Below are 16,047 nucleotides of genomic sequence, written 5' to 3'. Positions count from 1 at the left end.
TATTTTCTAAAAAGTTAATCCAATTTTCAATAATTTTCACTATTTTTCTGTAAGTATGTTTAAGTTCACAATTTGTTAATTAACCCGTTTTTCTTAAATTGCATGATAAGTAAATTCGATAGCTTCTCGGGATCTTCCAAAAAGTCTACGTAAAAAATCATCATTTCACTGAGACTATATTTTATCGCATATCATGTCGTTTCATAATTTTATCACAATTGAGTAATGTCTCAAATTAATCAACTTAATTTCATTTCGTTCCTTTTAGTTTTTATAAAACAGAAAATACAAAAATTAGGTTGTATGGTCGGATTTCGTTGCCTTTCCAGTTAGAAAAATGGAACCACTACTTTATTTTGACAATTGACAAATACCTCCACAATCACATTCTGCCAATCGCCATTATTCGTTCGTTTGTGAATTTAACAAATACAAAACTACACAGTTATTGATTACTCTCGTGTGATAAACAATGGCGATAGTAGAAGACGAAATTCAGAACGGTTCTGAAGGGGAAAATGAAATTGAAGTTGTGGTTGAAGAAGATGATGGCGACCAGGATCCAGATTCTGATGTAAGCTATTCTGATTTTAATTTACAAAATGATACTTTGTCTGTATTTCAAGTTAATTAGCCGGTTTTCATTTTAATACATGTGATTCTACGTTTTACCAAAGCAAATTATAATTTGTAATTATTAACTCCATTTAAAAATACAAATTGAACCTAATTTTGAAATCATAATACAATGTATCATAATAGAATGTAAACATGTTTTGTATATTTGCTTTCTTTAGTATGTAGCTGTACAAACTTAACTATAAAAATATCTACCTTATTGTGACACCAATAGCATATGTAAAGGGAAGTTTAAACAAATAAAAAAAATGAAATTTTGGTTCATTGTTTTTTTTGTTTATATTTTTTTAGTTTTTTATTACACAGATAGGTGGACGAGCTCACTGCCCACCTAGTGTTAAGTGGTTACTGGAGCCCATAGATATCTACAACGTAAATGCGCCACCCACCTTGAGATATAAGTACTAAGGTCTCAGTTTAGTTCCAATGAATTGGAATGAAAACGTAAACTCTGCTAATAATTGTAGGCACAAATGTCTAGATGTAAATTAAGTTTTGGGTCAATTTAAAGATAATATAATATAAAAGTATTTTCTTCATTTTTCAAAGGTCATAGATATAACTAAAACTTCTTTTATGATTTAATCGAGCAATTTAATGTCTAAAGCTTAAACTCCACTGGCATTTTGCAAATTTCACTTTCAGCAACAGGATGGACTCAACATATGCACTGTTAATCCCTGTGTTTCTAAGATATTTGTCTTATTCCTATGCTTCAAATACAATTCAGTTACATTTTTCATGGACACACAAGATAAAATTTATCAATAAATAAAATGAGAAACGTATAACTATTAAACAATGTTAAAATATATATAGTAAAATAATTTTCTGTGCTTATAATATTGTTATTATAACCCCACAGTTGCTGTCAAGAGGGTTGGATGTCCAAAATAAAGTTTTAATATAATCTAGCCAGTTGCTTTACAGTCTTGAAAAAAACGTTTTATTGTTATAAAATTTGTAGTTAGCATACAGGGTTGGGATGACACGGTTGCCTTGAATGAAAACACAACCCTTACTAATTAAAAATAAAAACATAAGATTTTAACAAAATAAGGAAATGAGAAGGTATTCAAAGATAATATATTGTTTGTATATGGTCCTCAAGTAATTGATCTTTTTTCTCAAGCAGTGTCCGACTTAATCTCATTAATTGAGTTTGAAAACATTTCCCGGCAATGTTTTTTATTTGTGATCATAATTCCATCAAAATTGACCAGCATTTATTGTTGAAGCCACATATTAATAAATAGCAAGAATTTCGTTGTGCACCTAATACATAAGTTTCACAAAATTATAAAGTTTATTACTATCTTCTTAAATGTAATTTACTGAGCTCATTAAATTATAATTCAAGGAAGTGAATAATTGAGAATATGGTCATGTGTATAAATTATTGAAACATAATCGAGTGATACAAGAAAAACTATCTTAGTAACTAGTTATTTCAAACCTCCAAGGAGTGTGAATATTTATTATAACTTGTGCAATATCCAAGCAAAGTAAAAATTGAAAATGTTTACAATATTCAGAAATAATAAATTTTAGGATGAAATATTGGAGATGGGAGATTGGCAGAGGAAAGTGGCCGAATATGAACACAAAATCACATTACATCCTTTTAATTATGATGATCACATTGAATTGATCCAGACTTTGTGGTAATTATTATATTGAATTTCTCAAATAAGTTTTTTTTTTAATAATTTGTTCCTAAAATGTTTTGATCAGAAATTTTCCTTTAATCAAATTTAATATTACTTCATTTAGAGCGGGGAATCCCAAAGTGTTTCAAATCTTGTTTTTTTATTAAACATGTGAGTTAGAATTTTATAATTTATAGATATGTATTTGCCAAAAACAAAGCATATCAAATTTTCAGGCGTCTATCGGAACTGGGGCAATGGCGAACGGCGTTTGAAAGATTATGGGAGATGTCAGTTATAAAAGTTGATCATTGGCTCTTGTGGCTCCGAACAGAAGAGAATATTTCACAGTCTGAAGAACTAATTGCCAATTTATTCTATAAGGCAACCTGTGATTGCTACTGTGAGTACATTTAACTTCAGAACATTTAAATTCTAACTGCTTTAAAAACGAAATATTTCGGTGTTTTAGTTATTCTAGCTATTCAAGTACTTTTTCTACTTAACCAGACAAAGCTTACCTTACTGTGAGTGGTAACAATTGCTCATGGAAATCACCAATGCTGGGGCAGTGGCCTGGATCTGAATACTTACTTCACTGGTGGTAGGGTTCTGTGTAGAAGCCCGCCCGGGTTGGTACCACCGTCCTGTCTATTTCTGCCGCAAAACAGTAATACTGTGTTCCGGTCTGAAGGACAGGATAGCCGGTGTAACATACATAAGGCTGCCCATCCAGGCCAGGATAGGCAGCGCATCTGAGTCACTGATGTAGTTTGGATGTCTATGGGCGACGGTTATCATTTCCCATCAGATGAGCCGTAAGATCGTCCGCCTATCGAAAGTAATAAAAAAAAAAAAAAAAATCCTACTGCTGAGGTTGCTTATCAAAAAATTTTATTAAAATATAAATGCCTTTCAGCTATGTCTATACTGTCAAGATGGAGTTCGTGGGCCCTTTCATTAGATGAAATACCTAAAATTCGAGCGCAACTTGACGAAGTTTTGCGTCGTGGAGGCTCCGATCCGTATTCAGGAAAAGTGTTGTGGGATCTAAAAATTGACTTTGAAAAATCACAATTAAATGAGACATGGTATGTATAGGAGCCATAGCTAGTATGTCGACTGACCTTTATAGCCCCAGTAAAAAGCTACAGCTGATCTACAAAAACAAGATCTGTTTCGAAATTAAGAAGTTACAAGTGATTTAATTTCATATCATATACAGAGAATTTACCATGATGTCAACATTAAAGAATAAGATACGGTTTCAACAACAACATTCTTGTTGAGGACAGACTGGCAGACAGGGATACAGAACCCCTTGCCCAATCCCTAACAAAACTTATAAATGCTTAAATTTTAGACCCTTAAATTTTATAATTTTAGGCCAATTTAATACACAAATGATATTTATTCCTTATTATGCCTATTAAGTGCTTATTGCTGTTGCAGTTTGTGACATATTTCCAATGATTAAAATAGCTGTTTCTATAAACCAAGTGATCCTTCTGACATGGCTGCATTCACAGTTCCTTGTCGGTAGATTTTGGCGGCGATCAAATTAGGGTATTGTAGGGATTCCATTGATAAAACATATTAAAACTTTCACAGCAAAGAAGATTCGGGTTATAAAGAACAAGAAGACCGTGTGTTGAGGTGTTTAGAGGTAGTGGCATCGCTTCCTATAAGCAGAAATCAGGAGGCATGGGATCTATTTGAAGATTTTGCTAAAGATATCCGTGAACAGGAGTACATAGAGAAGGTATGTTTTCGTTTATAATAAAAATATAGGTTTCATCATATTAATAGAAAGACTCTTATGGAATATATGTTTGGAATTATTACAGGTGGAACAGCAACATAAGGCAGCTGTGGATTACTTAAAGAAAATTATGCCATATGAAATCAGAACAAAGACCACTCAGTGAGTTCTAGCGAATACTTTTCAACAAGCTTTTGCCCGCGATTCCGTCCGCGTGGAATAGTTACTTTGGCATCATAACGCTAAATTTTACTCCCACTTCATTTATGTAGAAAGTGAAAATATTTTTGAATTATAGAATGTTAAGGAGCTCATTAACACCCCTATTTTGAAACATTCACTGAACTGAATTCAACACTGAAAGAATTTTTCAAATGGGACCAGTAGTTCCTGAGATTAGCGCGTTCCAACAAGCAAACAAACTCTTCAGCTTTATAATATTAGTATAGAAATAAAAAATATTTTATGTAATTTAATAAAATTGTATAGATTTATTAATCTACAGCCAATCTAATATTCGACGATCAATAACACTATACAGTGAACTATGTGCGTACGTATGTACAGTATTGGCGACCTCGCCCGTGCCACGCGTTAGTATAACATGTGAACATTCATAAACCTATTTCAGATTGCTTACACTTGGCATAGCATTTTTTACTGGTGGTAGGACCTCTTGTGAGTCCACGAGGGTAGGTACCACCACCCTGCCTATTTCTGCCGTGAAGCAGTACTGCGTTTCGGTTTGAAGGTTGGGGCAGCCGTTGTAACTATACTGAGACCTTAGAACTTGGTACCCACCTTGAGTGGGTGGCGCGTTTACGTTGTAGATGTCTATGGGCTCCAATAACCACTTAACACTAGGAGGGCTGTGAGCTCGTCCACACATCTAAGCAATAAAAAAAAATTGCTTTCAAGAAAACAAAACACAAGTATGAGATGAGACTAAAACTTATATCATTGCATTGTCATAAAACAGCCTTGTCGACTACATCAAAACTGATTGTTTCAGATGTTATATGGCCAATTACAAGGTATACCTTGAGTATATTGATCTTGTGAAGCAGTTGTCTGTAGAAGAGAAGTATGCTGAATGTGATAGCGACGGTCTGCTCAGGGTAAGTCTAATTTAGCTTAATGTTAAACTGTTTCCATCAGAGAGATTCAGATCAGAGAAGTTTACATCAATGTCTATTGGCAAAAGGATACAGAGTGTGGTGCCGCTGACAGTTATTTTCACCATTTCTTTTAACTTGCACCCTAATTCTTAATGTTGTGAGTTGCGATGTATGACTTATTCCATCTTGGAGGGGTGATAGGTGATATATTAGTGGTAATATTTTATGTCTCAAATCGGTTGGTCGAATTCACGTTGTGATCTCATTGTCATTGGAAGGCCGCTCAACATTATTCAAAATTAATTAAGAGTGAAATAAATTATATTTCATTTATTTACTTAATGTATAAAATCAGAATACAATTTTATATGTGATTGTTATTTAGATATTGCTACTTAATGTGAATTTCATTTACGGTTGAAGCAGTCCGTTTATGGAATGCACTACCCTTGAGCATCAAACAATCGCCCTCGCCGGAAATTTTCAAGTTCAGATTAAAATCGCACTACCTTGCACAATAATATGGCTCCTACGATGTAACTGTACAAGTTGCTACTTATTTTGTATTTACTTGCATATTTTTAGTATTTATTTGTATTTAATCGTATGTAAGTCTATCTCATATTGTATTTATTTTTCACATGTGTGTATAAGTATATGTTTTTATGCAAGTTTATTAAGATATAGCACCGTCCAGTTTGCTTATTCCTCTCCCTGCAAGGTTGCCTGGAAGAGATCGCTTTCAGCGATAAGGCCGCCAATTTATATCACCGACTATTATTTGTTTTATATCCTTACTCTGTCCATGTGGTGTTAAATAAAGAGTTTTCAACTTAAATATGGCATAATCGAACGTAAATTATTATACAGTCAAACCTGGATAAGTGAGAACTGGATAAGTGAGAAAACTCTATAAGTGAGAGTAATAGCCAGGACCCGTCATTTTAAGCTCCCAAAACCTCTATTAGAGGGAAACAGAAACCTCTGTAAGAGAGAGTCGTTTTTCCCTCATGGACCTCCGTAAGTGAGACTGCTACTTATCTATACCTCTATAAGCGAGAGTCGAGGAGGATGGATTTAGGAGGAACAAATGACAAAACAAATTACAAGTTTAACATCTGTTATTTTATGACTCATTGTTAACTTTTGTGGAACTTTCTACCATATTTTTTGAATTGTTTTCTCGTCAATATTGAACCTATTCTATTTCGTGGAACTAAATAACGTTGTTATTTTATCGCTTTCTTTTCGAATGGACACGTGTGCCTGTGTACCGTCCTGTTTGTCGGACTTACTCAGTTTATTGTTAATCAATTGCAAAGAAAAGTTCTGTTCTGCATCATGTCAAAACGGAAAATTAAAGTACTGTCATTAAGTGATAAACTTAAAATAGTGAATGCGTTTGAATCCTTAAATCGCGAAATAAAATTCAGAGGGAGCATTAGCGAGAAACTCGGGTTAGTGAGAAACCTCTTTAAGCGAGAATGAGATTGTGCTCCCTTGAACTGTCTCTTATCCAGGTTTGACTGTATATAAATCTAAACTAGATGATGACCAAGCTTTGCTCGGTTTTTTTTTTGATAACGCCATCTTGTTGTGTCTTTAAAGTGGTTAGTTGCCTTCAATTAAGAAAAATAGTATTGTTCTTGATTGTGAATTTCAGACTGTATTTCCTTTGTGATTTTTCTTAGGTGGTTTGTGAAGTCTGCCGTTAAATTACGAATACTAGTGAATTCCCTTTGATTTTAATTTGAAAGTAATATTGTGAAAGTATGTAATAATATTGCGCGTCTTGTAGCTGTTGAGTCCTGTTCAGAAGTGAAGGTGGTTGTGTGTTTTGTCCGCGTCGCGGAGCTCGCCATTCCGCCGGTTTGCCACCCCCTCCCTCGCCGCGCTGCCTGCGTCTTTCCCGACTTTGCGAAAGAGGAGTTGATGCGTAAACAAGTATTATTATTCGCCAACAGATGTCGGCTAAAGTTGATCATTGAAAACACGAATAAAACAACATTTTCTGAAAATAAATCGTAGCTAAATCGATTTATCGCCCCCGAAATCCCCTGTATACTAAATTTTAAGAAAATCGTTGGAGCCGTTTTCGTGATTCAGATTATATATATACAAGAATTGCTCGTTTAAAGGTATAAGAAAGATATATTTTTTCTTCTGGCCACCAATAAAGCTCCTGTACGACCGGGCGACGTACGAATGTCTGCTCAATCCGGCCGTGTTCGAGTTGCTGGTCGAGTTCGCGAAGCACACCCAGGTGACGTCATCACGCGCGACGTACTGGCGCGTCCTCGAGCTGTGCACGCGGCGCTGTCCGCAGAAGCACACCTTTTGGACCCTCAAGATGCAGCAGGCTGAACACGAGGAGAAAGACTTCGACGAGGTTCGTCAAATAAATTGTAAACAATTGATCAATGATAGAATTTCCTTTTTTTTTGGAACGAAGTTCCTTATGGGACGATGCGGAGGGGTACCCTAACCAGGAAAAAACGTCCGTAACGTAAGATTTTTATTTGTAATGCACACAGTGTACGACTTAACTTTGTAATAACGTACAAATTAGTCATGCACACAGTGTACGACTTAGCTTTGTAATAACGTACTAAAAATAGCATTTTTTTATCATTCATTTCAATAAACAGATATATACCGTTTACATATAATATGAAATAAATTAGCTTGTTGACTAACACACAAAATTAATTTTTTTTGGAAATCAGGTGAAGTCGATCTTCGAGACTGCCTTATCGAAAGGTCTGGAATCTTACAAGGAGGCTGAAATGCTATGGCTGAACTATCTCGAGTACGTGCGCCGCAACACGAAGTTCAGTGACGACGATCAGATTGAGCGGTTGAGGCGCACATTCAGGCTGGCCTGGGACTCGCTTGCTGAGGTAACCAACGAAATCTGAATAGTTTGCACGTAGATAATTTTTGCACGTTTTTTTACTGGTGGTAGGACCTCTTGTGAGTCCGCGCGGGTGGGTGCGACCACTCTGCCTATTTCAGGCGTGAAGCAGTAATGCGATTCGGTTTGAAGGGTGGGGCAGCCGTTGTAACTATACTTGAGACCTTAGAACTTAACTCGAGGTGGGTGGCGCATTTACGTTGTAGATGTCTATGCGCTCCAGTAACACACCAGGTGGGCTGTGAGCTCGTCCACCAATCTAAGCAATAAAATAAAAGATAATTTAAATCTTCGCGTTTCATTCAAAAATTTGTGTTTCTACACAAGTGTCTGTTGTCTGTGGTAAAAGTTTGTGGATCTATTGTTGTTTTTCTTTTTTTTTTCTACTTTTCTACTTGTTTGCTTCGTATTTGAGAAACTACAGTTTTTATATGTTTGAATTTTATCATTTATTTTAAGCGTACTTAAATTTCAATTAGAACATTTTTGGAATTCTGTTCATTCAACACATTACTAATTTTCTCATACTCATTGAATTTATACAGTTGTGAGGCAACTCAATAAAAAATTGGCCTTTTAAATAGAGTTACGTATATTCGTTGTTCAATTATGTTTTTTTTTTTGAAGATTGAAGAGAACTTCCTTAATGCAGGCGTCCATAGCAAATGATCTCCTATTTTAGATATCCGTATTTTATTTAATTGAATTTTTGCGGTGTCATAGGCATGGGGCGATGAAGCGAATGATTGTGAGATACCATTGTATTGGGCAAGAATTGAATACAAATTCTTGAATTCACCAAAACGAGGGAAAGAGATCTTTGAAGAATTATTCAGTAAGTTGTTTATTTACAGAAATTGAACTGCGATAATGATTTTAATTTAAAATTACTTGGGCTTGCTTTTCATCTTCCTTTGCTTTTTTTCGCCTCAAAAAAAAAAGTGACATCTACATTTCAAGGGCTGTCTTGTATAACGAGCAGACGAGAAATTACATAATATTATATTATAAACTTATATTAAAAACATAGTAGCTACTGTAGTCCACAAACACAAAAAAATATCTATCTTACTGACTTTAAACATGATAGTCATTATTTTGTATACCAGTTATCCGACGTTCCATTGAAAAAGTATAATGTTCGGTTTATCCTAAGCTAGTAAATTATTCAAAAACGATAAATAGATATACTGGCCGGTAAAAATAGATTAAATTAACTCCATAAAACTAAGTATATGAAGAAAGCTTCAATTTTTATTTCAATCACCTCACTGAATAGACAATAACAATAAACCGATCGATAATAATAATTGATAATCAATTATCTTTTTTAGAATATGGCTTCAATAAAACCATGTCCAAGTATTGGGAAGCTTTGATACAATTAGAAAGTAGCCGGTCTCCTCCGCTGTCCGAGTTCAAGTTCCGGGATCTGCTGAGACGCGCGTTGAGGTCGGTCACCGACTACCCCCCGGCCATAGCGCGCCTCTGGACTGATTACGAACGAGACTACGGGAAGCTGGACACCAGTAAGGAGTGTCAAGAAACTTGTGAGGTTTGTCAATCTGTATGATTCGTAAAGTGGCAGAGTGTTTTTTTTTTTTCCTTCCTTAGCTGATGGTCTTGAGAGACCAGTGTCAACGGGCGGGTAGATGAGCTCACGGGGCTCAAACCTAACGTTGTTGCTGACACGAACCGTAGAAGAGCAGTGCTTCGCAAAATCTAAGACCAGATGAGGAGATCCGCAGAGAAACTCAGTGGGCTGTGTCTGTGGGTTAATTTACTCGACAATTGGTTTCCTTGCATCGATAATCCTCAATGCTGAGATTCATGGCCTCATGAGGCTTTCTTGGGATAATACACATGGTGGGCTCTCGCGTTATTCCACGGCAGTGCTTTTAGAAGAGATTTAGTTCTCAGTATTCGCCAGACATTCGGTGTTTACTATTTCACTGCGAAAAGGTCGAACTCCAACTCAGCTCTCCTCTTTTCTCATCCGAGTTTGGGATCGGCATTGGCAGAGTGATTTATAAGGTCGGAGAATTGAATGTTGCCTCAGCGTTACAAGGGATTTTGGAACAGTATTGTACAAATCCTTGTCTAGGAATAAGTTTAAAAAATCTAATTACAACTGAAGAAGCTATATTGATTGATTTACCATAGCAATGTTAACCTCAGAGGTCAGATCGGATTTGTGAAATTAAATCAAATGTTTTTTATTTATTTATTGAAAATAATTCAGACGATGTAGTTTCAGAATGAAAATTAAAAGTTATTTTAAAATTAATTTTTCAGTTAAAAATACGGGAGTGGAGGAAGAATTATCAAGCCTTGAAGGAAAATATGACAAACAAAAACGATACTGATAAAACAAATGATAATAAGAAAGGAAAATCAGCCAACAAAAACAAAAAACTCGAAAACAAACAGAAAGGTAAAAGGAAATTGAATGGCGGTAGTGATGAAGCTAGTGACGTAAAGAGAAAAAGAGACGGAGATCAAGAATTGCCCGTGAAAGAAAAGGACGGAGGTAGCTCTGGAGTCAAGCGGGCACATACTGAAGAAGAGACTGAATGTATGTGATAATTTTTTCTTTTGTTCGTTGTTCAATTGAACAATGCAGGTGTTTATCAATAGTTGGTGAAAGCTCATTCCCGATCCTGCGGACAGAATGGAAAGCTGTCGACGTCGCCCAAAACACGTCATTTCGGATCCTCCCGATCCACTAACGGTGCTTTTAGGTACCTCAAGCACCAGTCACCGTTCTCGTCGAACCCATCGCTTGCGACGAAGGGCTCGACGAGTTAGCTAACCCACAGACACAGCCCATTGAACTTCTCGCCGGACCTTCTCAGTGGGTCGCGTTTCCGATCCGGTGGCAGATTCTGCGAAGCACGGCTCTTGCTAGGGTTCCTGTTAGCAATGTCGTCAGGTTGGAGCCCCGTGAGCTCATCTACTAGTTAAGGTTACGCTGAAATAGCCTCTCAAGGCTATTAGCTTTGGTAGGAAAAAAAAGGTGAAAGCTTACCTCATGATAACTCTTACTCACTCATGAACACTTCATGATACATACGGTATAAAACACACAGAAGACCGTAGTCTAATGTAGCTAATTATTTATGTACAATTTTTTGTTTATTTTTTCAGTAACTGAGAATAAAAAACAGCGCGTAGAGGCGGCCGGTACAGCGCAGTCTGCGAGCACAGAGGCCTGCACATTGTTCGTCAGTAATCTAGACTTTAAGTACGTTGGATTTAAGTTTAATTTGTTTTGAAATGAACTTTTATGAACAGATTCACTAGTTAACCACGTTTGCATCTCTTGTCCAGAATTGACGTAGATTTAAAAGCTCTAAAATATTTGTCAGGAACCCTGACTGTTTTTTTTTATTGCTTAGGTAGGTGGACGAGCTCACAGCCCAGCTGGTGTTCAGTGGTTACTGGAGCCCATAGACATTTACAACGAAGGTGCGCCCGCCACCCAACTTGAGATATAAGTTCTAAGGTCTCAGTATAGTTACTCTGCGAAGCAGCATGAGTTCCGGTTCGGAGCATAGAGCAGCCGCTGTACTATAAATTGAAACTTAGACCTCATGTTCCAAGACCAGATTCGGTTTTTTGGGTTCCAGGAATCGCGTAACACCAGGTCCGCTGAGTTACTTAACTTAAAAAAAACTCTTTAATAGTGTATAGTTATAAATAACGTCGGTACTAAATCGATGCGATAAAATTGAAAATCGAAAAGCAATATGGCAAGACGAACACATACATAATATATTTATTACCTTACTCTTTTGGCCTTTAACCTACGAGAGAATGAGATAGAACACATCTGAAGGTTTTTTTTAATTGCCCTTGTAGGCAGACTAGCACACGGCCCACCTGATGGTGAGTGGTTACCGTCGCCCATGGACTTCAGCAATGCCAGGGGGGCAGAGCCAAGCCGCTGCCTACCGAAAACTTGTAATGCATTTGTACAGCACATATTATATATTTTTTCTATTTAAGAAATTAAAGAAGTATGCGTTTTAAAAACAAAAATTTAATTTCAGAGTCGATGAAGATAAATTACGACAGGAATTATCGAAGTACGGTGACATCGTCGAAATGCGGCTCAGATCAGGAGTGAAATCGTTCGGCGGCTCTATTTGCTACTGTCAATACAAGACAGCGGTACGTTATTTTATTATGATACTACACGCATCCAGAGTGTTTGCTACACAATATAGGGCAAAACAAAGTCAATTAATGTCGATGTTTAATTGAAATACATCGATACTGGTGCTAGGGCGTCTTGTCAGTCCGCACGAGTAGGTACCACCACCCTGCCTATTTTTGCCGTGAAGCAGTAATGCGTTTCAGTTTGTACTGTAAAAACTGAGACCTTAGAACTCTTGTCTCAATGGGGGCGGCGGCATTTACATTGTAGATGTTTATGGACTCCGGTAACCACTTAACACTTGGTGGGCCGTAAACTCGTCCATCCGTCTAAGGAAAAAGTTATAAAAAAAATACATCGATTTCAAAGTATCGATTATTCATAAACTTCATTTTGATTTCTCTTCAAACTTCCCGCCATGCGTTAGTACGTGTTGAGAGCAGGTACAGTGGTTCTCCCTATTTCTGCCGCGAATCGATCACGTGCTTTAAAGATCGAAGCGGCAGTTTGTACAAATCGATAGAGATGAACTAACGCATCGATCCTTAGTTTCGCAGCACTATAATCCGAAATGTTTTATTCGACAGGACTCAGTGGAGGAGGCTCTGAAGCACGATCGAACTCCTTTAGACGGCAGACCGATGTTCTTGTCTCGATACTCGGCCGATAAATCTAAGGCGACCTTCAAATACGCTACCACGATGGAGAAGAACAAGTTGTTCGTGACGGGCCTGCCTTACTCGCGCTGCAATAAGGAGTGTTTGACCGAAATATTCGAGAAGTACGGCAAACTGAAAGACATCCGGGTGGTCACTTTCAAGTGAGTATACACGTCATCGTCTAACATAGTGCTCTCTCTGTCTAGCACGAATCTAAAACGATTAGTGTCACGAAAGGAATTTATCGATTTTTTTTTAACCTACCTATAAGCTGATAAGCCTTTAGAAGCTATTTCAACTTTACTAGCGTGTAGGTGAGCTCAAGGGACTCAGACCGGAGATGTTGCTAACACTAACCCCAGCAAGAGCCGTGCTTCGCAGAATCTCCCATCGGATCGGAAACGCGACCCACTGAGAAGATTCGACGAGAAACTCAGAGGGCTGTGTCGCTTGCGACGAAGGGCTCGGCGAGCGAATTAACCCCTTCGTCGCAAGCGACGGGTTCGACGAGCGAATTAACCCGCAGACATAGCCCTCTGAGTTTCTCGTCGGATCTTCTCAGTGGGCCAGCTAATGACGTGTTTTGGGCACATTTCATAATAAAAGCATTAAATGAATGATAATTTTTACTAAAGTATATTTCGTTATTGGTGACCAACGTTGATTTACAAAAGAAATTCGTAAGACACTTTTTTACTACTCTATTTGAGAGGCGAGTTCATGAGCCTACGAGCTCCTGGTATTAAAACGGTCAAACCGAAGACATCAGGAGGTTTAGAGACCTCGCTCGCTCTGAGGTCGTAGTTTACAAAACACAGTTTGTTAATGAAATGACAATTATTCCAGAGACGGGAAACCGAAAGGTTTGGCGTACGTCGATTACGAGGACGAAGATTCCGCGGCCAGAGCCATAGCGGCGACGAACGGCACGACGGTGGGGGACAGGAAAATAGAGGTCGCGATCAGCCAGCCCCCGCCCCGCGCCGCCCGCCCGACCCCCGCCAGCCGCCCGCCCGCCGCCGGCATGTGAGCACACGCTTGTCACTTATGGCCATTTCGCGAAAGCGACACGACACGAGACGAATCCGTAGATACTGAGAATGAATCTATTTCTAGAAGACTTTTTTTCCCTACCTAAGCTGAGAGCCTTGAGAGGCTATATCAGCGTAGCCTTAACTAGTAGGTGAGCTCACGGGGCTCAAACCTGATGACGTTGCTAACACGAACCCTAGCAAGAGCCGTGCTTCGCAGAATCTACCACCGGATCGGAAACGCGACCCACTGAGAAGATCCGGCGAGAAACTGAGTGGGTGTGTCTGAGGGTTAATTTACTCGCCGAGCCCTTGGTCGCAAGCGACGGGTTCGACGAGAACGATGACCGGTGCTTGATTAAAACACCTATGTTGTTATTAATTTGTTTGGGATAAACTAGGTTTTTTTTCGAAAATTTGTTCGTTATTTTGATGTACTTTGTGATGATTGGTCTCTTTTAAAATGAAAACTTTATCAGGCGGATCCCATAAATAGAAAATAGATTTCGATTTGTTTCACGAAAATAAACCATTAGGTGAAAGCAACAACACTGAAATGACAATAGCAAATCAAATTATAACATAAAAAAAAGAAAAAAAGCTAGAGAACAAAATTCAGTCTTATCTCTTGCACTAACAAACTTTGCTGGCAGTGACGTCATGGCGTCCTGGTTTCGCCACTGTGGGATTGATATTCCCTCTTGAACCAATGTTCAACTTTCGTAATATGTTATTTCACAATTTACTACATCCTAAAAGAATCAATTTTTGATGTTCTTTCTATTTTAAATTTCGAACAACATTTTTCAAGTAAAAAAAAATTCAACATGACCGCTGAATTCATATTAAGATAATTAAAATTTTGTTAGTAAACCATAGGTGAACTATAATGAAATCTTTTGTAATTTTTTGTTAAAGGCGGCGGACGCAGCTAAGCTTCCTTCCTCGAGTTTTGCAGCAAGCCTCAACGAGCAAGGAGTCTTCGACAAACAGCCACGCCAACGGCACCGAGAAGCGACCTCTCTCTAATAGTGACTTTAAAAAAATGATTGCGTCATCTTCTTCTTCTCACGACAATTGAATCATAACATCACATTATTTTTAGGATTCATTTAAGTAATAAAAACATTCTCAATAATATCTTAATCTTAATTAAATTCTATCCTCGGTTTCAGCTTTAGTATACATTAAAATTTGATTCAAAAGTTTAAAATGAATCTATTTCACGGTCCGTCTGACGTTTTAAAGCTACGTAACCGCACGTGAATCGCTAATTACAGTGAATGCGATTTGTTTTGTGTAGATATTTTGCTTGCGGCTCACGTATATATGAGAATTAAAAGAGGGACAGACTAAATCGAATGTTATCTTTGATAATGTATGATAGAAGTTTGAATGATCGATAAAGGTGATTTACATTTGCGTTTTCTGATTAAGTGAATGTACATACATATATATCTATGAAAAATATTATAAATGTCGCATGCATTCTACAACGTCTCTCTGTGCTTCATTGTAAAATGTTCGATTTACGATATTACGTCGATGTATTTAAAAATACATTGACGTAATATCGAAGTCTGTCCCTAAATCGGCTTATAAATTTAAAAAAAAAGACTGTTGTGTTATTTTTGTTAAAACGATATTATCGTTGATTTGTGAATTGCAGGTCAAATGCAGTAGGCGAAAGTAGAAAACTATTTAAATTAAAACGTTTACTCAACTGAAGATGTGATTGTCGTTGTCTCATCTCAGTGAAATCTATTAATGTAAGTTAGTGTTAATATGTGAGTGTATTCGAAGAAAGTGAATAAAGTACTTGTTTTATTATTAGACAGTTTTATTTCAGTGAGTACTTGGGTGCTTGGTTATAACAATGACTTGTCGAAGTCGTCGTGGCCTAACGGATAAGACGTCCGGTGCATTCGTGTTGAGCGATGCATCGGTGTTCGAATCCCGCAGGCGGGTACCAATTTTTCTAATGAAATACGTACTCAACAAATGTTCACGATTGATTTCCACGGTGAAGGAATAACATCGTGTAATAAAAATGAAACCCGCAAAATTATAATTTGCGTAATTACTGGTGGTAGGACCTCTTGTGAGTCCGCACGGG

General features: G+C 37.4%; 1 protein-coding gene across 1 annotated transcript; it reads left to right on the top strand.

The window, feature by feature from the left end:
• Positions 1 to 358: 358 nt before the first annotated feature.
• LOC101735655 (squamous cell carcinoma antigen recognized by T-cells 3) lies at positions 359 to 15,761 on the top strand. Its single transcript, XM_004928820.5, has 17 exons — positions 359 to 574; positions 2,191 to 2,303; positions 2,525 to 2,691; positions 3,208 to 3,379; positions 3,900 to 4,050; positions 4,136 to 4,212; positions 5,063 to 5,168; positions 7,348 to 7,557; positions 7,895 to 8,068; positions 8,806 to 8,917; positions 9,417 to 9,637; positions 10,378 to 10,657; positions 11,230 to 11,326; positions 12,135 to 12,255; positions 12,829 to 13,061; positions 13,747 to 13,926; positions 14,850 to 15,761. Exons 1-17 carry the CDS (start codon positions 473 to 475, stop codon positions 15,010 to 15,012), a joined length of 2,679 nt encoding a protein of 892 aa, XP_004928877.1. The 5' UTR covers positions 359 to 472; the 3' UTR covers positions 15,013 to 15,761.
• The last annotated feature ends 286 nt before the right edge of the window (positions 15,762 to 16,047 follow it).

This window comes from Bombyx mori, chromosome 16, assembly GCF_030269925.1.
Source record: "Bombyx mori chromosome 16, ASM3026992v2".
NCBI classification, from domain to species: Eukaryota; Metazoa; Arthropoda; class Insecta; order Lepidoptera; family Bombycidae; genus Bombyx; species Bombyx mori.
This window is presented reverse-complemented; position numbering and strand designations above follow the sequence as displayed.